This window comes from Xiphophorus couchianus, chromosome 13 (genome assembly GCF_001444195.1).
Source record: "Xiphophorus couchianus chromosome 13, X_couchianus-1.0, whole genome shotgun sequence".
NCBI classification, from domain to species: domain Eukaryota; kingdom Metazoa; phylum Chordata; class Actinopteri; order Cyprinodontiformes; family Poeciliidae; genus Xiphophorus; species Xiphophorus couchianus.
The window spans coordinates 8,231,571-8,255,602 of record NC_040240.1 but is presented as its reverse complement, the minus strand read 5'-3'; the positions used below and the strand labels follow the sequence as shown (position 1 = coordinate 8,255,602).

General features: G+C 40.8%; 1 protein-coding gene and 1 long non-coding RNA gene across 3 annotated transcripts in view; one reads left to right on the top strand and one right to left on the bottom strand.

The window, feature by feature from the left end:
• Positions 1-24,032, bottom strand: part of jazf1a (JAZF zinc finger 1a) — a 37,561-nt gene that overhangs the window by 4,150 nt on the left and 9,379 nt on the right. The window contains exons 2-5 of one of the 2 annotated variants that reach the window (XM_028035729.1): positions 18,275-18,635; positions 8,319-8,391; positions 4,547-4,743; positions 2,157-2,326 (exon numbers count right to left, since the gene is read on the bottom strand). In XM_028035729.1, the coding sequence (XP_027891530.1) occupies positions 2,157-2,326; positions 4,547-4,743; positions 8,319-8,391; positions 18,275-18,389 (555 nt within the window). In that variant the 5' untranslated portion in view covers positions 18,390-18,635. Of the gene's footprint in view, positions 1-2,156; positions 2,327-4,546; positions 4,744-8,318; positions 8,392-18,274; positions 18,756-24,032 lie in introns of those variants that run through there. The other variant, XM_028035728.1, reaches the window with a different exon arrangement.
• LOC114155703 (uncharacterized) lies at positions 8-916 on the top strand. The gene is made up of 2 exons (XR_003597807.1): positions 8-554; positions 657-916. It is a non-coding gene; the product is annotated as an uncharacterized LOC114155703 (long non-coding RNA).

Genomic DNA, 24,032 nt, shown 5'->3' with positions numbered 1-24,032 from the left:
AGGGCTGGCGATACTTTTTTTTTGTGCCAAAATCACTTAACTCGGGCCATTATTTTAGGAAGGTTGTTAGTCTACTAATTATAGAGGAAACAGAGGAAAGAACAGCTTACCCTGTTGAGGAAAGAAAGAAAGTAAGGTGCCGAGGTTCATTAGACAGCAAGAAGTGCAGCGCAACGCACAATAAATGTGCACGTGTTGTACAGGGGAAAATACGATTGTGTTTTTATTTTTACTTTTGTTGTGCTTTGCATGCTTGGGGCTTGTCTTTTCTTTTTTCCCCTTTAACAATCCAAGCGCACTGGACTGAAGGTGGTTGTCTAAGGGGCGGAGCGCACTAATTGGCCGCACATACAGGTGTCAGCAGAGGCTGATTGAGGCCGGAATAAAAGGAGCCTGGATGGAAGAGGAAGAAGACTGATTCTGTGGGCCACGGAGACTGACAGGCTGCGGAGTGAGGGGCAGGCGGAACCCGTATGTCAGGCAGAGAACACCGGGAGTTGAACAGACGGCCCAGTACAGAGGATCAGGGCAGAGGAAAACCTCTGCCCGCGCCTGTAAGTAGTGCCCCATGTTGATCAGAGAGTATTGGCAGGAAATATGTCTTCCGGAGGAGTTTTGGAGCGGGGATGCTGGCGCTTTCCTGCCCTTTCTTTTAGATGGATTGGGCCGAGGAGGGGTGTGGCACGCCGAAGAGTGGAGCGGTGCCGGAGCGTCACGCAGTCAGCTGTGGATCGGCAAAAGAGAGCGCTGCAGACGGATCGTCAGCATAAGAAGCGGAGCCCAACCCGTGGTCTCGAATTGATGACTTTTGTTTAAAGACAATTATTGATTCCGGGATTTTATTGAGAAAAAGAGGACGGTTTTATTGAGTCACTATTTGTGACTTTTTTTTTGTAATAAAATACCTTGCGCCTGATTGCTTTGCTGTTTGGGTTTTTGAGTTGTTTGCTCCCCCTTGTACCAAAGACTGAGTGTGGGGCCATATTGGCCACAACACACGCAGCCTCGCCTCGTCCTGCTCTGCGCCTATCAATCGCACATCATCAAAGATGATTTGTACTTGACTCACCATGCGTTTACTACAAGCGACAAAACGGAGCTGGGAGATGTTTACTGCTGTTGTTCAGTGCTTACTCAAATGGTGGTCTGGAAACAAAAGCAGTAAAATCTTAATTAAAATAACATGTCTTGTTGGCTCGGGCTGGGACACAATGCTGACGGGATCGGGTCGGGTTTTTTCTAGACCCGGTCTGCAGTCTCTTCCTTCTTAACTCAATAACTCCTAAGTGAGTTCGAGTGAAGAAAATATTTGTGATTTTTTTATTATTTTTTTTCCCCAAAAAATAGCTCAGTCTAAAGATCACTAAGACTTTTTAGACAAACTCCCAGTTGGATTTGGGCCACTAACAAAAGATATACTAAAACGTGAAACTTTTCACGTTTATATTTCACAATACATTTGAGAACCTTGCTGTATTTACCTTTCACTTCACAATAATGCACTTTGTTGTGTAGGTGCATTACATTAATATCCCTATAAAATAAAAAATGTGTTCCTATTACAAACTCTTGACTCATACCCAGCATGTCTCCTCTTAGAGATCCAAATGGAAGAAGAATTACCACCGACTTGTCCTCAAATAACAGAGCAAGTACATGTAACTGCCTGCCAATTAATTTCCTCCCATTGTTGCTTTATCACCATGGAAATGTTCCCAAAATCAGCCAAAATATATTTAATTAGAAGAAGGAAACATGTTAAACTCAGTTCTTCTAGCTTAGTGGCAGTGAGGTAACACCGATTAGCTCTAGGGGGCCATTTCAGTACCCAGATAAGGATTTTTCCCACATTGCCTTCTTGTCCATTTTAATGGGGCACAAAAGAGTAATATCCAACACTGTCTATTAATTTAGACGCCGGGACAGCAGGCTGAATGAGGGATCTTGTTACGAGCTGCGATAAATATCAACCAAAGCAAATCCGCCGTGATATATTTATCACTGATTCCAATCAGGACAGCCTGGATTTATTCTGGGTTCTTTCCAAGCGATCCGTCCCGACATGTGATACCCAAACAAAAGAAGCAGTGTAGATGTAATCGCGGCAGAGAGCTCATGTCCTATGACGGGGGCCTGAATTATGAATCTAACCTCACCTTGTATCTCTTTTTACACCCGGGGACGGGGCAGGCGAACGGCTTCTCCTCTCCCCCGTTCATGCACATGGAGCTCAGAATGGACTCGGAGCTGATGGCGCTTTCTGTGGTCCACGACTCGTCGCTGTCCGACTCCTCGTAGTCTACTTCCTCTTCGTCATACTCGCTGCCTGGAGCCACCGGGGAACAAGAAAAACATTTGTCATCTGGTAGCTGGTACATGGTGCGGTGGCTTCGCAAAAGTTCTCACATTTAGTCATGTTGCAAGCACAAGTCTAGGTTGGGATTTTATGTTGGAGGAGAGAATCTGTATTGAGCCCCTTTTACCCTGCCGAGCACAAATAAAATCCAGCTTAAGCCACTTTCCAATGCATCAAATGTTATTGTTTGATGGGGAAACTAACATCAAACTGAACACACCATTTCCATGACGGTGGTGGTAGCATCATGCTTTGGGTGATTTTCAATTACCATTTCAGCATTTAGGGAATTTTTCTTTCATGAAGGTGAATTTCCAGCCCAAAAAGACAAAAGTAATTTTTGAAAGAAAGCCATAAAGCTGGCCACAAACCATGGCAGGGAGGTACTCTGGTCAGATGCAGCCAAAACCTTCTCCATGGTGATTAATTGTGGTGACAGCATCAGGCTGTGGGTATGCCACAAGGAATTGCATGGTTGAAGCTGGTGGGGAGGTAAATGGAGCAGAAGACAGGAAGCTGCAAGGAAATGGTTTAAGCCAAAGCATATTTCTGTGTCAGAATGGCCTAGACAAAGTCCAGTTAAGAACCTGTAGCAAGACGCGAAAAGTCATGATTACAGACAATTCATTCTGAGAGTTAGACATATTTAGCATAAACTTTAGTCTCGTCACTTGTTGTTGTTGCACGTAACACAGTTCTGCAAAGTATTCATTCAGGTCGAGCGGACTAAAAAGCCTGCCACACTTTTCAGATTTTAATTCATACAAGACTTTTTTTATTATATATATTTTCCTTCATCCATCGTACCTTCATGCACTGCTCTGTGTTGGCCCATCGCCAAAAAATCCTAATAAAATTAACGGCCCCAATTTTCTTAATTTTGGGAAATCTCCGATCGGCCGATACTTTCATCAAAAAGCGATCTCATCTTTTTGCTCTGTCTCTGCTTTGAGAGAGGGCAGGCTGACAGCCATAGTCACCCCACTGTTGCCAACTTAGCAACTTTTGTCACTGTACTTGGTGACTTTTCAGACAACAAAAGAAAAAGTCGGTATCGGCCAAAATCAGACTCGGTAGGTCAGGCTTTTTAAAGATCTGCGATCGGACAGAATCCGACATAAAACAGAATGAGGTCAAGGGGGAAATTTTTGAAAAGTGCAAGGGGTATAAATACTTTAGCAAGACAGACCGTAGTTTTCAAAAGCTTTAGTACAACAAAAAAATAAATCAAGAATTTGCATTTGCGTTTTTACACGCATTTATGGCATCCTAAATGCTTATGCGTGTGACTCTTTCTTAGCAATACTCTCAGATGTTCAGATGTTAGTTTTGCTCATGAGTAGCAAAAACAAATGTGGTGTCTGGGTGTGAGTGCCTGTGAGGTAAAATGCAGAGAATGGCACAGAAAAAGGGATCATTAAGTGGGAGGGATCCCCTACTGCTCAGCTTGGGGAAAAAACGCTTTACTCAGTGCACAACATTCCATTTGCACGCACACACACACACACACACACACACACACAGATGCATCTGAATACCTGAACCATCCAGGCACACAAACATACAGACCCAGTGAACCTTCCCCCACCACCACCACGGAACAGGAAATGCTGCACCTCAGCATGAGGAAGTGGATGGCACCTTGGCACATGTTGAAAGAGGGTGTGGGTTCGTGTGTGTCGGTGTGTAATCGCAGACCTAACGCTGCGCTTGGACCCGCTCGGCCTGGAATTAGACATCTGCTCCTGGGCTGTGCAACACTCAGCCCCGATGTGAACGCAGAGCAGGCCAGCTGCTGTGTAATTAGCAAAGTGTTGACTGCTTCGCTCGCTGCAGGAGCCACTAAAGCCGACTCACAAACAACACGCACACCTCTGCAGCAGATAGCGGTTGGATTTTCCTCTTTCCACCCAGACCGCAGACTTCTCCTGCTCCAGCGTTTCAATCTGGCTGCTTTTAATGACGGCAAAGCATTTCTTTAAGTTGCAATGATTAAAGGTCATCGTGTATTGCAAAGCTCTGCTTTCTGACTAATGTGGAGTCGTCGGTTGAGCTGCATTCCTCTGGCGTTACGAGCTCCCTATAGCGCAACCAGAAGTCTGAGTGTGAACTCCCCAAAGGGACAATTTTGCGTGCCTCAGTCCGTCGTCACCGCGAGCAACCGGTTCGTCCTTCCGCTCCGTACCGTACCTGTAGGCGTGCTGCTGCGGAACGAGGAGGACGGGGTGATGGGGGGCGTGACGGGAGGGGTCAGGTTGCCGCTGGTGTGGCGCGGCGGCGTGGCCGTGCTGTTCCGGGACATGCCGCCTGTGATCGACAGGGACAGCTTGGGCGTGGCCTTCTTCTTCATGGTCTCCTGCTCGCGGCGTGCTGCGTCCGTCATGAACCTGAGGACACACAAAGGTTCACGAAATCATGGGGTTTTTTTTTCTTATTCTTAAAAATCTGCAAACTCACAACCTCTGTATTGAGAAATGTTTATACATTCCCACAAATACAGATCCATTCAGAAAAATTTGAATTTTATTAAAAAGTAGATTTATCAACAAATGAAACACATGATATAGATGATTTTTCCCACCTTCGTTTTTCTTTGTCATCATGATTTTCTGCTAACAGTTAATGAAAACATGACATTAGATCAGAGCAAAAAAAAAAAAAAAATTTTTAAAAACAAAAACCTGGGCTTCATGAAAAGTATGTTTAATGCCGGCTTAAAGGTTGTTATATTCAAAAGGTACTTTAATCTGACACGGGCCTCATTGGGACGTACTGTATATTCTAATTTACTGAATACGACTGTATGTGCATAGCGCCGACGTTTTCAGATTTTCATACGGCAGTCACTCAATTCAATGTGTTTTATTGGAATGTATGCTATAGATCAACACAAAGTAGAGCATTGTTGTGAAATGGAACGAAAGAACTCCCTCATGACTTCATAATTCTAGAAAAAAAATTATTCAAACTATGTAACACACATTTATGAACTACACTATGTAGGCTTAAAGTCCCAACAAAATACCACGACGGTTGTGGCTGACCAAATGTAAATAAATGCTTTTATAATAGGCATATCTGAAGACAGCATAACAAACAGCTTCATGACCTTGTTTTACAATCAAAATGGCTTCATCAGTTTCACGTTGAGTAAGATCTCTGCCAGGTTAATGTAGTACCCATATACATGCGCCGACTGTATGTGGGTGTGTTTGAGACAGAAATACACTGAGTTCACGTAAATCAGTGATGAATTATCGTATGAGCATACAATTAAGTTGTAAAACCATTGCTATCTGTTCCCGATCATCTCTTAAAGATACTAAAGATATGTTTACTCCCAGCTGGGGGCAATGGATTTTAAGTTAAACCATTATGCAAGTTACTGACTGATGTGTTTATAGGTTTTCTGAAAGGCTTAGAACTTTCTGTGAAGTATGGTAGAGAGTCTTTTGGATTAAAAATCAGGACACTTCAAAAATAAAAATCAGGTCAAGTTAACCAAAGTTTTATTTAAAATGTTCCACAACTGTGCCAGAAAATTGAAAATGGGTCATCGTTAGGTCTTTCAGCAGAACAGTTATCCAAAACCCATATTTTTCTCGAGGCACAAAAATTTTAATCACTGAACGCAAATTAAACGTCGGATTTTTCAAAACTTTGAAAAGGGGAGGTGGCTGTAAAAGACGGGTGATGTAAAAGCGCCCAGCTTTGGTGGGTGCTGTAAAATGCCACAATTTATGAAAGATTTTACCTTCATTGCATTTGCTTTTCTTATCATTTGTTTCTCACATAAAATTTCTTTGAATATGAGTCAATAACGTTAAAAAATGACACTCATGAGCGCAAACGAAGCCATGCGTACCTACGCGGTGGTCTTGCATGCTGTCGAGTTGCCTAGTTGTCCGCCTATACATTTTTGTAACTCGGCGAGGATCGCGTGCGCCACACGTCACTTAAACTGGATGATTTGGAAGCGGAATCACTCCAGTATTTACATGGTCCCTCTATGCGGGTTAATTTTCAAAGAATACCGCACCAAAGTGCGGGTCAAATTTAACAGTCAGCCACTCCGCTTGCACGGCTTGCAAGCGCTCAAGGCAAACCTTTACTAGCCTTTACTAACCTGCACGTGGCAGCAGAGATAACTCTCCGCCTGGTACATAATGGCGTAGGTCCAAGTATACAAAATAAACCAAGTGCTTCATGCCCTGACACGCAGCAACTATCCAGTCATCACCAAATAAAACACTTTTCACATGGTTTGGCTGTCAGAGGGGAAATACTCCACTTAACTGTATAATGCTGAGTTTGAGTTTGGTAAGGAAATACAAGATACAGAGAAATGATAAAGATTAAAAGGTGAAAAGAAATATAGAAATTAAGAGAGGTGTAAGTATAGTATATATAAGATGAATACAGAATTTTTTCAAGTTTTTTTTTTTTCTCATAGGAATCTTATGTCCAATAGGTAGACGTATACAAACACTTCTTCAGTAACCGATATTTTTTTGTGTGTGTGTTAATTGTTGATACTTTGAACAATCAATTTAGTGATTCGTATAATTGAAAGAATTAGTGCACCGACTGCAATTTTCTGGCCCATCACTGATTTTAAAAAAGCCTGACTTGCTCATTCTCATTTAAGATAAGATAGATAAGATAAGATAAGATTTATTTGTCATTGTCATCAACAGATTACGAGATTGAGATTTGCTCGACTCGAGTTAAAATGCAGGTTATGTGTATATACATAATATACAATATACATATACTGTACATACATACATAAAAAAGATAAAGAAATAAATAGTACAAAATGAGAAATAAATAGACATCAGAAGATGGTTGCAGCACCTGGAGGTGTCGCAACAGAATTTACATTTTTAACAAAGTGGTGTCAAGAGCAGAAGTTCTTATGCCTTTGAATTTAGTGCCATGATTGCCATCGGGTAAAAACTGTTTTTTAGGCGATTTGTCCTGGTTTTTATTGCTCTGTATCTCTTGCCTGATGGCAGCAGCTGGAAGAGACCATGGCCAGGGTGTGAAGAGTCATATAAAATGTCCATAACTTTCTTGTGGAGCCTGGAAGTGTAAATCTGTTCCATAGTGGGGAGGGGGCAGCCTACGGTTCTCTCTGCTGCCCTAACAACTAGGCCACATCAGTAACTTTCTTTTATACAAAGAATAGCAAAAAAAGTTACTAGGTTTGCAACTGTGGGGTGACTATTATTAACCACTCACGTGGAGATGGGAGTGGTGGGTGGGTTTGTTAGTCAGTTGTCCTCCCCGCCCCCAGAAACCCTTTGGTGGGAACACGTACATGACGTCCAAATACCAATAACAAATTCCTCAATATTCCAGCTGTTTGTACGCTTTGATTTACTTCCCCCCCCCATCTGTTACAACAGCAACAGCTTGGAGGCCTTCATCTCATCTCCCTTTCTGCTTTTACCTTGAGACAACCACATATTTTGCCATAAAACAAAACTGAGCCACTGAATGAGCTGTCCTGACACCACGGACAATAAATACGGATGACATTTACGACCTCACCGCTGGAGCAATTATGACTGAAAACAAACCTCCCTCGTCTGCGCTCCGTTGTCTTATCGCAATCTGCTCAGAGTTGCATCTTGTAGTAATTTGATGGGGTATTAAGTATGATGTGACAGTTTGGTTCACCACACACACGAAACAAAAAAACAAAAAAAAACAAAAAAGAAAAACTCACACACAAACACTTGCAGCCTGAAAAGCTGCCTCTGGCGGCTTGGGGAGCCAAGAGTGATTATCTCGTGCGGTTTTGTGCACTCGTTTTGTGGATGAGTCAGTGCTATGGGAAGACATAACTCATCTGAGATCTCCCAAGTCACATGAGCCCACGCATGAGTGCCGATTTCTCACAGTGGAGCAATGCTGCCCTCTTTAGATGCGCACTTGAGTAATTGACTGTGCGTACCTGTTGATGTAGCTTAGGGCCAGGTAGGTGGGCTGCTGTTGCTCCTGCTTCTCCAGAACCCGCGGATCTGTGTCTGCGGCAGAAAAGGACAGATTGGATTAATCACCTCTGCTCCCGGAGGAACACTGTGTCATCAATTAATTCTCCCTCCCAGGCACGCTCTGTAGATAACTGGAGGCTTCCCACAATGGCTTCACTGTATTAATGTATAACTATGATAGATTAGTGTCATATACTTTCATTAAGCAGGGAATCAATACTCTTTATTTAAAAGCAATGTCCCCCCCACCCCAAGATACACTGGCTGCCAAAATATGACAAAAATGAAAATCGGAGCGACTGCTAGGAGTCAGTGATGAATGTGTGGTGTATTAGTCAACAGGCGTGCTCAGGTCTTTTTTTTTTTTAACCTCCTCTCCAACGGACTTGCTAAGTCAGTAACACAACAGTAGGCAACTTCCTGTGCCTGAGGCTAGCACTGTTAACTTCAAAGTCCAGCCTCCTGATCCTTGGAAAACAGGAGCGTGTGTGCAGGAACTCACTGCTGGTGGCTTGCAACTGTGAACTACCAGTGCCATCAAGTGTTCAGCAGGGGAACGTTCAAAACCAGAGCCAAGTTTAAAACAATTAAGAGAGTTTAACTATTTACAGCTAACAAGGCATTTGCAAAAGTGTTCATGGTTTGCCATGTTACACCCTCTAGTTAGTGTTTTTATTATGATTTTATGCAGTAGGCCAACATAAAAAAAATGCGCACTTGAAAATTGAAAGAAAGTTACACGTGGTTATAAAGGGTTTTTTTTTGTTTGTTTTTTTAATAAAAATAAAATTCAAAAACAAGTGGCAAATATATATGCAACGAAAAAAAGTCCATTGACAATATTGTCAAACAAACAACACCTGCACAGCAAAGCATGGTGATGGGACTACCATGCTGTGGGGAGAAGGAAGTTGATAAGAGATGGTCTCATAAAGAGAGCAGTGCCGAGACGCTAGAGGAACACAGCTAGAGGAACAATGCAATAATTTAGATCAAGCATATGGCTACGTTAAAATGGTCCAGTCAAAGTCCAGAATCACATAAAAGGGATCATTTGTAGCAATCGCAGGGAGTCGAAGCCATTTTGTAATGTGGAAGAGCAAAAATATCAGTCTCAACATGTATGTAGCTTGACTTAGACAGGCTGAATACAAATAAATCCCGCACTTTTCAGATAATAATAAAAAAATAATTATACACATTAAAAATTCAATTTGGTTTATTTATATAGTGCCAATTCACAACAAAAGTTCATACCACTTTTCACGTTCTTTCCAGGTCACAATTATGCACTACTTTGTTTTGCCGCCAATCACATAAAATTCCACTAAAGTACAGTGATTTTCATGTCATAATATAAAATGAGAAAAAAAAAAAAAAAAACCTTAAACAAGTATCAACACTTTTGTGCAGCACTTTAGGAGTGTTTTCTAGCTGCATATTTAATGGCTTGCAGATGTATCCCAATCTAAATCTAAGAACGCCTGGACGCTCCTTCCAACTAATCCCACTGCTCTGTGTGCTGGCCTTCACACCCATTTGGTTTTCAGGCTTTCACACCTCATAATTAAAAAAATGCAGACTTCCCACAATGCAGGAGAACACCAAAGAGGGCCAGCAAACAACAGGGCAAGGAAAGACGCACACCCTTCTGCTCTTTCCGCTGCACAACAACAACAAACCACAACTCCCTAGAGAAGGAGCAAAGCCAGGGGAGACGAAAGAAGCAGCTTATAGATTTGCAAACACAAAGACACTCTTAAAAAGGGAGGTGGTCCACAGAAGTGGTCTCTCAAAGTATTTTATAGCTGAGCTTTAACCATCATAGCCGCTGCTCAACACCAGAGTGATCTGCACACTAGGTAGTGAGCAGGCAACGACCGGACATATAGTGCCAAACGTGAGACGTCACCAAGAGAAGCTTGCATCTTAATCCTGCAAGCCAGACTTCTCTGTAAAATTATGCAAACTTACTTGAGATATAGTTTATCACCAAGAGAAAAACAAATAATGATTAGTTCTTTGATTTGATTTGCCATTTTGTTTAAAAATGTTATTAAAACATACTCTCCAGGAGGCAGGCTTTTATGTACACATGCCTCTGATGACATCATGTGATTCCAGTTCCTTGAGAATGACAATGTGAATCTGTATGAAGTTCCTCTCCCCTTCTGAATTTGCATGTTTTTTAATCAAATTTCTTCAAATCAATCAGATTTTCTTTTTCTAACCGGCATTCTCAATAAAGTCAAAATGGAAAATAAGAATGAAGAAGCTAAATAAGTAAGATAGTTCAAATGAAGAGGAAAATGTCACACTACAAAACTAGAAAAATTTTTTTTAACTTAGACCAATAAAATAAAGTCAATTTATGATAAGATGTGGGGCATTTCACAACGGTTGTAAAAAAAAAAAAAAGAAGAGAACATCTTAAAAGCATTACAATCACTATAAAAAAAATTAAAAGATAACAGAGCCAAACAAAAAAAATATTTTTCCAATAATGAAAATAGGACTTCTTAAGATTAATTAAAGTTTGGCCAGAGGGTTTTTGAACAAGGCTTATTTGTATTTTGTGCGACAAAAGCACAAAATGCAGCAGAGATAGCTTATCCCCTCCAATAATACGCCTCTTGTGATGTCGCTCACCAAAATATGCGCAAAGCAAAAATTCCCAGTTTTTGTTTTTCCAACAGTGTGCTTTACAAGAATCTATTTTCTGAAATTCTAATGTAAATTCATTCATCATTACCAAGCTACATTTATACTTCTGGTGGACATTTGTGAGGGGAAAAAAAAAATCACCATTGGATGGCATCTTTAAAGTCCAAACTTAAACCATGCCCTTCACAAACAATGGCTTAAATGCTTCCTGGTGCCTCCGGGGTTTCCATGAAAACTTTTTCCGATAAATGTTTTGCTTCTAATTGAATTACTAAATAAATCTGTCTAACATGATTAACCAAACCGTTTCGTCAGAGATTCAGTTTTCAAAGTACCAGGAGCAATAAAGTACTGGGGGAACTGGACAAAACAGTGGGCAAGAAAGAAGATTTTAATCATTTCGGATGCCCAAGGTACTGAGGGTCCTGGACAAAGCGTTTATGCATGTGTGTGGAGAAAGAGGGGATGGTGGTAAAGGAGTGAACCAGGTGCAGCAGCAGTAAATGTTCACCAAATTTATGACTTCCACTCACCTAACAGGACAGGAAGTTAAAAGAAAAAAAAAAAACTCCTGATCCTGACGCTGGAGGATCAGGAGTTTTTAAATTTGAAAATCCCATCTTAAGAGCTTCAGCTTCCCAACTCTTAATACATCACTTTGAGCTTGTTTGTGCTTTTATATCACATACATAATGCATGCATATCAGAATCTAAATGTAGCTTTAAATCCCAGCCATAGATGCTCTCCCTCCCCCCCATCCCCCCAACACCAGGATCCAACTAGTACCAGTGGAACACTGCTGCCCCCTGGTGATCACCACCATTAGTGCGTGATAATTGTGTCACGGTCTGTGCACATGGGCCTTTACCTTCGCATGTGTTCAAACCAGGCCAAGAATGCACGGCTTGTTGTGTAGCCCGCTAATTAAGCCCCAGAGAGCCTTTTAACGTGTTTCCAGAGCAGCAGGCAACCGGACGGAGGGAGAAGAGAGAAGGAGCTGGAGAACAGGAGGGGAACTGGGGGAGGGTGGGGAGCTGGAGTTATACTTCTCTGTAATTACACTTCCTAGAGGTTTTTGAGGGGCTCTAAGGCCCTGTGACTTCTGAAAGGCTAATGTGTGGGACTGGTGTGTGCATGGGGACCTGTGTGTGTGTGGGGTGGAAAAAAGGGGGTCTGCAGATTCCAGTTGGAGATGCCAGTCCAGTAATTGCCCTGCTGCTCCACCCTTGCAGGTCATTCAGGAAGTATGGTGAGCAGCACACAGTCTCACATGCACTCCTTCCTGTGTCACACCTCCGCAAGGTGGGATGGGAAACGACCTGGCAACCGAGCCTGGGACTAAATGATTAAATTCATTTTCAGGAGACGCCCCCTACAGGGAATCTTGCTTATTGTCTGTGCTTTTAGAAAACGAAACACTGTCAATTATATAAAACATTACATTAAAAAAAAAAAGTAAACCGGAAGTGTTCGAATATTTACATGTTTTCAAACATTTCGATCGTGGACTGCTTAGATTTTTATCATCTGTACAGAATACTACAGTTGTATAAAAGCAAAGGGCAAAAAAGATATTTTAGAAGGTGGAACGTATCCCATCATTTCAGTTTCTGCTTGATATTTTCAAAACCTCTGAAATGTTTCTAATTAACAAGAAACATAAGACCAAACCTTCCATATTCTGATCAATTTATTTAAATATTTCTTAGCTGTGCATTGAGGAATTTAACAATATGTGACATTTTAGCTTTAAATAAGTCCAATAGGGAACAAGGCTAAATAAGGAACCATGTTCAGTTTGCCACCATAAACAGAGTTCCCAGCAAAGCGCTTGAGCTTAATTAAAAACAAGACTTTATTGAACCCAAAGGGAAAGTAACTTATTACCATTAAATTGGTAAGTCTACATAATGACCATTTGTCTAGAACTGTGTGTTAGTTTGAGGAGACCAACAGAACAACAGCAAAGTCAAAATCCACACAAGGAAAGCTGTAGGCTGCCAGACAAGGCCAAGTTTACATTCCAATATGGCGGCTACACATATAGATTTAAAACCAGATGGCTACAAACGCCGAATAAAGACACATGCACACTTTTTCCCTCACTGAAAGTTAAATCAGACTAGGGTTTTCTTGTTTTAGGTTAGCTAGAATTACCTAAATGATTTCTATTTTTTTTAATGCCTGAAAACCTAGTCACGGTGATAAACATGTTATTCGCTTGTGTAGCTTTCTTCTAATTCAAAGATTCATATATTGGTCGGTATCAGATGTAGCTGTCTTACACTGTATGACTTGGGTCAAACCTTTTGAGTTTTCTTTTACAAGTTTCTCACAGCATCTTGCTGGAGTTCTGGCCCATTCCTCCTGACAGAACTGGAGGAACTCAGTCAGGTTTGTGGGCCTCCTCACTCATACATGACTTTTCAGCTTTTACAAACTCACAACTTCTCCACAGGACTGTGGATGGTCACACCAAAACACTGACTTTATCATTAAGCCACTTTATAACTACTATGACTGGATGCTTAAGGTTATTGTTCAATTAGAACACCAATCTGTGTCCAAGCTTTTACTTCTTGGCTACTGTCTTTAGATGTTACGTCAATATATTTTCTACATAATGTTCTTTTTTCATGGTGCCATCTACTGTATTTTATGTTCCTCCTGCAACGAAACAGCTCCACAACATGATGCTACCACCCCCATACGTCACAGTTGGTTTTGGCAAAAGTTCTACCAATTTTTTGATTTCATTTTGCATATTTACACCCATGTACACCTGTCTGAAATTCAAAATATTCTCATTTCATGCTTAAAATCTAATCTTTGTGTAAGTCTGTCCCAATAAAGGTGGCGTGTTCGGGGTTTGCTTGCACCAAAGACCCAATTTATTCAAGAATTCCAGCGTATTCCCAGTGTCACTCTTTTAATCCCAGTTTCCTCTCCTTGTCCTCAACTGGATCCACAGGCAGGTACGTACTTGTGCAGGTGAGAACACGACCTGCTGCAGTCGTGCACAGGGGCACGGCAGCCCTGACATCATCGCATTCCTCAGGCCTTACCTAGACGCAGCATGCAAAGCGTTAAACAGCTAAAAACCGCACACTGTAAACACAGATCACCTCAGCTGCTTCCTCCAGTAATCTAAAAATGCAGGAGGGGAAACGGGGGTGGGGGGGTGAGGTGTATGTCATTGGACGGCTGCTGTCTTCTCTGCCGGGATGAGGTCAGTGCTGAATTAACTCTTTTTTTTGGTCACGAAAAGGTGCACAATGGGTTCATTTGGGCTGTTTGCTGCTGGCTAGCAATGACAAGAACGGCAAGAATTCAAAAGTGAGATTATTCAAACCAGAGGCAGAAGTCAGGCGTTTCCAAACTTTTACAGCCTCAAAGTTAAGAGTTCTGTCAACTTTCTTTTAAAGAAAACTATTAAAGGATAAAGGTAAAACTTCGCCATGAATGGATTTTCCTTACTAAGAGAAAATAAAAATCCCCAGACTTTACAGAAGCTCCACGTCTAATGCCCTGCCACTAGAGGGCAGCAGAGACAAAACATTTCAGGTTCAGATGAGCAGTGATTTCTACACCCTGACTTAAGTCCCATTTGACTACTTCACACATTTTAAAGCGAGCTTAGTGCCAACCCCTAAACTAACCGATTTACAGCTTCTGCATGCCTGTTCATAATCCCCATAAGCACCGACGGCTTCCAATCACTGCAATCCGTTACGCGCCGGCCTTTAAACAGCTTCACTGACATCTCAAATGAGAACGTCAGGAGGATCAAATCGGCTTATGTCATGGTGGATCCTGATCACACACACACCACTGAACCACTTTAGAACTCAAAAAAAGGGCATAGTCAGATGTCACCGACCTCCTCCTCTCTCACACTCTTGCCTCAATCGTCCCCTTATTTGTCAGATTGCTCCCCGTACCCGCCAATGCATCAGCGATGTTGATTAAATTGCAAACGTTCATGATACTGCTGATGACCGGCTGTGGAATAAAGTGAACAGAGACGCAAATTTCATTAATCTAAGAGATCTGGCTAGTAAATCGTTGCTCTGCTCAGATGACGGTCAGAGTCAAAGGTCAAACTGAGAGCCAGATGGGGCAGTGTGGGCTGATAAAATAGCACGTCTATGCATATTTGCCGGCGTTTATATTTAATTAGATTATTGGCGAGTTGGAGGAATGCTGTACTCTTTACTTCTAGTCACCATCACCGACAATCTATCCCATTTTTACACTTCTGACCAGTCCAAACCCCTTCATCATGTCGGGTGTCATCGCCACCGCTGGCGGCTCTGCAGAGCTCTTTGTCAGTGAGACAGCAGGTGTGCCATAACTCAGCCAACAAGCTGCCCCCAACCCCGATAGAGTCGAGACTGCCAGTTGCTATGGAGACTGGCTCAATGAAGCATCCATTTTACCCCCTCACCTCCTACAAATGGCCTCCTGAAGATGGACGCATGCCACAAACAACAATTACAGACCCGATTCGTTTTTCTATGCGCTCTGCACTGTTTAAGCTATTTATACCCCAATTAATGGTTCCATAGTGCAACTTTTTTTGGGGGCGGTTTTATGTTTAATCTGCTATGCAGGGTGATTATGTGCTATATCTATGATTTGGAAGAGGTTAATTAATTATTAACAAGCACTGCAGGTTACTTATTGCCATTTTCTCTGGTATATAATTAAAAGAAAAGGCTGAATCTAGGTATTAAAAACAAGCAATGTATTGAACCTCTTCTAACAGCTGCTGCACACATATGGCTTTGTTACCTTCAGCAAGTTTTTGGCTGTTTACCCTGTAGATATTAAAGTAGGGGTGCACCAATTGCAGTTTTCTGGCCCATCAATCTTGAAAACGCCTGACCTGCTGATTCAGATTTTGGCCGAGACCGATTTTTGTATAACCGACAATGTGACATAGTCACTGAGTTTGCAACGGTGGGGTGACTATTGTTAACCACGCATGTCTGGACGTGAACTGGTGGGCGGGTCTGTCGGTGAGCCCTCTCTCAAAGCAGAGCAAAAGGGGATAGTGGCTGATTTTCAGACCTTTGTGAAGCTAGACAAGATCGGTTTCACATGCAAGTATCGACCGATTATCGATCACAGAAAAGTAAAGAAAAAAGGAGTTGATCAATTAGTCGACCGATTTATTGGTGCACCACGAATTAAAAGTGACAAAATTCATTAAATAAATAAACATTCCAATAACTTCTTGCATACATCTCATTAATTAAATAATAATAATAATAATAATAATAATAATAAAAACTAATGAATTACACTACAAGATTTTCTGAGAGAAATGACTCATTAAACATTTTAGTAAATATTGCATTCAAAATTTAAATGCATTCAAAATTCACAATATAATAGAAAACTAAAAGTTGTTCTTTTGCTGTCCACCATAAATTGCTTAAACTGATTTCTCAGTTTAAGCAATCTCAACAAATAGATTTCAAGATCTGATCGGTTAACTTGCAGCAAATTACTTTTAACTGTAATGTGCATGCATTTATTTACAATGGAGATTATTTCACGAGACATTAAAGAATCGATTTATGATCTACTTAATTATTCACTTATTTAATTGTGTGGAAATGAAAAGCAAGTTGGTGCATGGTGAAAAGCTGATTTGTCTGAGGTTTACATGCTGTGCAGGCTGGCCAATCGCATTATGGATAATAACGTGGGAGCCATCATCTTTGCACAAGATATATGATCAGAAAATCTTGAATGATCATCATTGGTGTAATCAATTTTAAAATAACAACAGCAGGCCACGCAGCTTTGTTCAATAGCAAAGCTAAGAGCCTCTCTATATGCACAATACCAAGAGAACTGTGGGGGCAGTGTTGTGATCTGGGATTGCAGTAGTTCTTTGGACTCAAAGTGTCCAAAGAATGAGGTCAGCGCGTTACCTGAACATACCGAATGACCAGATTATATTATCAATACATTTCTTCTTCACTGACTGCTTAGCCGTATTCTAAGATGACAACGGCAGGATTCATCACGCTAAATCTGTGCCAAAGTGGTTTAAGGAGTGTGAGGCATCATTTTCAGTGATGGATTGGCCAGACCCTATTGAGAATCCTTAAGCTGTGCTTGAAAAATTTTGCGCAGCTGTCCAACTGATCTCCTCTAGAAGATGTTGGTGAAAGATTAATGCCACTCTGGATGAAAATAAATCTTGTAACAATGCAGAAACTTGCAGAAATAATGAAGTGTGTGCCATAATCAAAGCTTTAGGCGATCTACCAAAGTATTGGAGAGTGTTACTTTTTTGGGAGGTAGTGCATATTGTATATGTGTATGAGAGAATAGCAAACAAGCTAAAAAAAAAAAAGGAAAAATAATATTAGTAATAATACATTTTGTGTATAATCCATTTGAAATTGTATATTTCAGAATTTATTTAATTAGGAAATTATTTCATTAATAGGCAGATTAAATATATGTATATTTAAATATATTTATTTTTAAAATATAGCTAAATAAATATATTTATTCAGATTAAATAGTTACTTATTTACAAATGTATTTTTGATACATTAATATTTTTAGTACCTTATGTGTTTGGTTGTGGCACTTTTGGCGTTCCATAAGATTTTGGGCTTAACGTCAAATAAACATTTGCATTTAGAGCAACAAGTTGAAGCTTGTGCTTTATCATATAACAAGTCGTATTCCAGAAGCTACTTGTACTGTAGTGACAGTCTTTGTAAGTGACAATAATTTAGATAAGATGTAGCATAAAAGGCGACGCTTCAACGACAAAAATATCAGGTAAAATGGGTGATAAGACTCTTCCGCAACTCAGCCGAGAGCACCGCTAGATGAGCTGCGGCTTCTCTGCATCATCAGGCCTGCAAATGTAAACAGACTGCTGCTCAGCGGTGTGTTAGCCGAAAAACCGCTGTCCCACTGCCCAGGATGCTAGGTATGCCTATAAAAGCTCCGGCCGAGTAACGGCTCTCTCTGCAACCCCCATATAATGATCAAATATACAAGTCAGTAACACAAGCAAGCGTTTTGTTACATAAAAATAAAAGTCCAAGTTGTCGAAGAACGAGCAGCTCCGCGAACCTCGACGACGAGCAGAGCAGCAGGAATAGCGGAATGCAAAGCCGAGCCTGTCTGCATTAAGCTAACTGGCTAGGACGCTAACTAGCAAATCAGTGCTAGCTGGATGGCTCCGCCGCCCCCCCTCCGGCCCCAACTCACCGATGTGATTGTCCTCGATGTGGACGATGAGCTCGGCGAGAGACTCGAACTGCAGACCGCAGCCCCCGAACCTGCAAGAATTGGAGAAGAAAGAAGCGGCGGCGATGCCCGTCATGCTTTACGGTCGCTGGCGCATTCACCGGGTGGGAAGAGGGGGGTAGGTCCGGGAGCCGGGATGGTGAACGAGGAGGCACAGGCTTCAGGGATCCGGGGGTTGGGAGCGGAGCGGGGCAGAGCGCGGAGCAGACACCGGGGCGGCCAGACAGGACAGCGGCGGACGCAGCTGGGAGGCTGGCGGTGACGGTGGGGGTGGAGGGAGGGAAGGGTGGCTGGTGGCAGGCTACGTCACGGTGGTGCCTACCTGTTGGAGTCAGAGACAGCTTTGAATCACCGATGGCACCAAAAGACACTACAGTCGGAGGAGCAGATGTTCATGCTTTACTGATATACTGAGTTGACAGGAAATGAGAAAATCAAGGAGAAATCATCTCGACGATCTTTTTTTTTTTTTTTTCTGTTTTACCTCTGTCTGCGATGCTAGATTTTCATAACTAATTTGCTAAACAGATAGCAAAACGTGAAGATCATCTCAAAAATGTTAAGTTATGTCAAATGCAAGGTGCTATCTATTTCATAAAGTAATTAGTTTACTAAAAATAAAGTAATGTAACTTATGCACTGGACTTATAAAGTTTTTTAAACAATTTATTAAATACTTTGCAAGTTAGTTCCAGGAATAATATGTCATTTGCTTTTAACATTTTTCCAGTTATGAAAATGGTGGCAAAGAGTGTCAATTATTCCTAGAAAAATGACTGACATAATCTCGGACATTATTTCTGTCTATTACGTATGCTCTTATATAGTTTAACAGATAGGTGCCAGTTGATATAAGGCTGTGACTACACTGCCTGGTGAGTCATAACACAGGTAGGTTGACTACAACCCCTTTCTCCACATTGGTCCTTTCATGAAACACATGGAGACAGCAAAAATACAACTCTATCCCTTATGGTCAACGGGCAAGAGGTGGGATACACCCTGGACAGGTTGCCAGTCCATTGCAGGGCCAAATAATAACCTGGTATGAAAATTCTCCAAAAATGAAGTTTAGACATTATTTTTTGACCTTCTTGACTATCCTTCTCTCCTTCTAACAGTGGCGAGTTTGTTACCATTTCTGTTTTATTTATTGCTTGCAAAGTAGGCAAGTAGATGTTTTGTTGTTGCCATTTCCAGACCTATGAAGATCAACACACATCTGGCTTTCTTGTCTGGCATGTACTCATGTCTTTGCTATTTAGGAACACTAAGACGAATGGGCTTCTGTTTCACATTAAACATCTACGCCAGGGCAATTGTAGCATATTCTCCCACCGATGGAAATTTGATAATCGGTGACCTTCTACAAGACCACGTGAGTTTAGTACCGGGGGCTTGGGCATCTTTGGATGAGGGATACCAATATTTTTTTTGGAAGGATGCTCTGTGTGTGGCTCTCCCAGAGAAAGGAGAATGTCATTCTCATCAACAACTTAGCTAGCCAGACTCAGCTGGCTTCTGTTGGGTTTGTTAATCGAGCGTTAAAACAGACCGTCATAAAACAGCGGAGATGACTTCAGCAAATAACCTCCAGACCAGGGAACACTCTTTTTTTCTGCCTTTCTTCTCTGCCAACCATTTACACAGTCATATGAGACACAAATGTACAAACACCTTTTCAAAGTTGCACCAAATTGCAATACAAGCAAGTGCACCCACAAAACAACACGACATCACCAGAGAACACAGTCCTTCACGCATGTACAGTAGAGAAACCCAGTGACTTCATCAGCTTCATCACAGATGTGCTCCCTTACACACACCAGGCACAAACACACTCATTACACACACGCGGGACATAGGCTCCGTGAGTGTGACGCAGTTGCAGAGATCCATTGCGCAAATCAGAAGTGGTTGCATGTGTTGCTAATGTAATCGAGAGAAGGGAGAGACACGCAGGGTGGGTTCGTGGCGCATGACATCATCTGATCTGAGGTTAGTAGGCGGCGCGAACCGAAAGAAGAATTCTGCCAACATTAACAAGGTTGTGTTGTTTGAAACAAATACACAAACACACGCCTATTGATAGTCTAACTATCCAACTCTGAAGTTGTTCAAAATACACTTCTATGAAAAGTATCCCCACACACACATGACACATACAGTATGTTTTGTGTTTTTGCTTTTTTTTTAAAAAGTTTTTTGCCAAACGAGCGAGTTTCAAGTCAACAACTTGAGTACAAACAGCACAAAACGTAGTTTTTGAATGAGGACTTCATTTATTAATGGAAAAATGCTATGCGAACCAATCTGGCCCTGTGCTAAAAAGGTTTTGATCCCAAAACCCAATCAGTGGTTTTCTGCCACCCTTGGCAGCAGCAAAATGCATTTGTGAAATTTGCCAATTAATCTTTTATATCAATGTGAAGACGTTTCCCCCCCCCCCCCCCACCATTCTTATTTCAGCCCCACTAGAGAGGTTTTGAGCTTCCTGGCATGCATTATGGAGTTCCATTTGTGCCAAAAATATGATACACTTACATGTCAGTGCTAAGTGAATATGCTTTGCGCAAATGTAGTGTGCTTATTTTCTTAAAAACGTCATGAAAAAAAACAGACACAAAACTAAATACAGACACACATATATAGATGTTAATTTATTGTTTTTTTTTTTTTAAAAACCCAAATTTTTCGTGTAGTTGTATTTTATAGTTCCATAAATTTTGACCCAAATTATGAGAGTAGTAACATGAAGATTTGCTTCTGATATTTCTTTCCTCTTTATAGTACATATTTTAGGAAGTAAAACGAGTAGTTTGTCTGTAGTCCTAGTGTTCACTGTGTGCTATGTATTGTTTTAAACATTTATTTTAGATCAGTGTTATTCATAAGTACTATACGGTGTTATGTGGTTTTTTTGAGCTGAACCAAGTTTTTTCCCCAACTGGAAAATGTTTCCAGTTGCATACACACAAAGGAACTGGAACAAGTGAGCTTGAGCTTCACCTTAAAGTCTTGATGTAGTAAAGCTAAGAAGTGCAAAGGATGAATCTTCTTTCAGAATTGTTTGCTATTTAGAGTTAGACTTACTGGAATGCTTTGCAGTACAGTTAATCTGACGTCAGTCAGTTTGATTTGACCTTTGGCCTTAAGTACAATTATTCTGACCTCAAGCTTCGATGAGGCAGCTCACTAAAGCTCTCAGGCTGGCTGTTAAAAGCCCTGGCAGGGTGAAGATGCCAGACGGTAAGTGGCCTGTATGCAGTCCTGAGTTATGGAGGTAGCTGTTATCCCAGCAGCTTTCTCTGCTGCGAGGGGCAGCAGACTTCCAGGCTGCCGTCAGAGACTTCTGCAGCGTGACTGCGCACCCTTCACGAGCATGCGCGTGGTGTGAAATGTCTCCCCTTATCTGCGCCGAAAACAAAACTCCGAGGTTCGCCGTCCACATGAGGGAAGAGCCCAAAACACAGAATGACATCATCACAACTTCCTGTTTCTTCAAGTTTCCATGGCACCGGGGGAGGGGTGGGAGTGGGGGGGGTCTGCATGCTTTAAATGATTGGCGGATGGTGAGTCAGTTAGGGCCGGTCCATTTCCTTTTTCTTTTTTTTTCAGCACAACCACAACAAAACCATACCCCAGTGCTCAGCCCTGTTCTGGCTGGAGCTCCGGAAAGCCTGACCAAACATGGCACTGGTGTTATTCAGTGATGTGATTCATTACAAAGAGCGTAAACTCCTTTCACTAATTGATGCGGTAATGTGCTGGTAGGATATAGCATCACATAAAAACACATTTTGAAAAAAATGACTACTTATTGGTAGTTAGACAGCCTGACTGAAATCTGTGAATCAATGGAAACTCTGTGTTAAAGGGAAACTTCTTCAAGTGGAACATCATTTATCACAAAGCATTTATGACTACTGTACATTCTTTTATGTTTTATGGACAATTGTTAATCATATGCATATTTAGTAGTTTGTAGTCCTTTTTTGACTCATGGTTCTCTCACTACCTGTTTTTCTACCCCTCACAGGACTATTAATTATTAATTTAATAAATTCCTGCAGTAATAATATAGCAGCTTAAACATATCAGAATCATTACATAAAATATTAGCTTTTAAGTTATTTAACTTCTTTAGGTGGAAAAATAAAACTGACAATGCAAATGTTTAAGATTCTATTTCCATCCTCAGAGTAAGCCTTCCAAAGGCAGATTGAAATCTTCTCCTAATTATTTCCAAAGTTGCATTTTGTTTCAGCCAATGACTTTTTGCAACCTTTCCTTTTACAAGTAAATCTCATTAAGAGGTCAAATTGTCAATAGAAATATATGTTTTAACAGTCACAGACAACAACAACATTATTAAAATGGGCAATAGGAAATGACGCGTTGTGCAAATAAATGGGAAATATTCAATTAAAGAAGGAGACACAAATAATAACATCAAAGACAGGAACAACCATCCACTGTCCTTAAAATTGTAAGAGAAGGCGGTTCATACTGGAGAAACACTAACGCAATATGTCAGCCTGTAAGCAGAGTCTGATATACTGTATATAGTGAAGTTAGATGCAGTGATAGTAAATACAAGTGACAGTGTCAGTGATAGTAAATGTTGTTGTTTTTTTTTCCAGAGGATTGTTTATAGAGAATCAAGACCATCTAAACAAGAAATGCAACATGCAATGGCCGGTTAGAGGTTTACATCCTGTGATGTATCTCAGTGCTTCATGATAAACAACATCTAACATCTGCAAAGAGCTAAACAGGATCATTCAGATAACGTTAACATGGCCAGTGTGAGGTAGAAATGTGACCTCAATAAGTCCTTTCTTTATTTAAAATAAAAATATGACCTATTTCTATAAATGAAACCTATCATTTGCATTTGTTCTAATTACATTCAGTGTGTAATTTAAAATGCTTTTTCTCATTAATTAAAATATCTATGCATCTATAACTAGACGTACAGTGAATTTGCAATTTGTACTTGCAAATGGCATAGCGTTAGTTTTTTTCAGCATCTATAAGAGTAAATAGTGTCAAATTGAACCTGCAGATGATCAAACATCAGGACATTGTCTTTGTATGATATTAGATGCATCATGATCATTTTTGACCTAATTTTTATATAAATTGGCAAAAGTATTAGGCATAATACAGAGCCTTGAGGGCTCTGTATTATGCCTGTGACATTCAGATAACAAGAATAAAATAGAATAGAATAGAATAATTATTTATTGTCCCAAGACTAGAAATCACAGCAGTAAGTTAAAGTAAGTTTGGGAATATAGCCTTGCATATTTACACAAAATAAAAGCAAGAAACAGTATAAGGAAATAAAAACTGTACAGTCATTACAAACAACATACTAATTTGGGTGTATAAGTATGAGAGGAATCACTTCCTCTCACCCGTAGATAAGCTGCTGCTTCAACATGGTACATCATAGAAGATGGCTGATGCCACCCCTCATTTATTTACTATATAATATATAAAAAGCTTATTAAAGTGACTGTTTGTGTAAACGTGCATTATATGACCAATCCAATAACCTTGCTGGGATTTAAGTCAGGAGAAGATGGGGGACAGGTCATTCTTTCCTTCATTCAATAATTCATTACTGCTATTTATTTATATTCAATTATGCATTATTTATGTTGGTCATAAAAAGACTACACTGTAATAATAATAATAATAATAATAATAA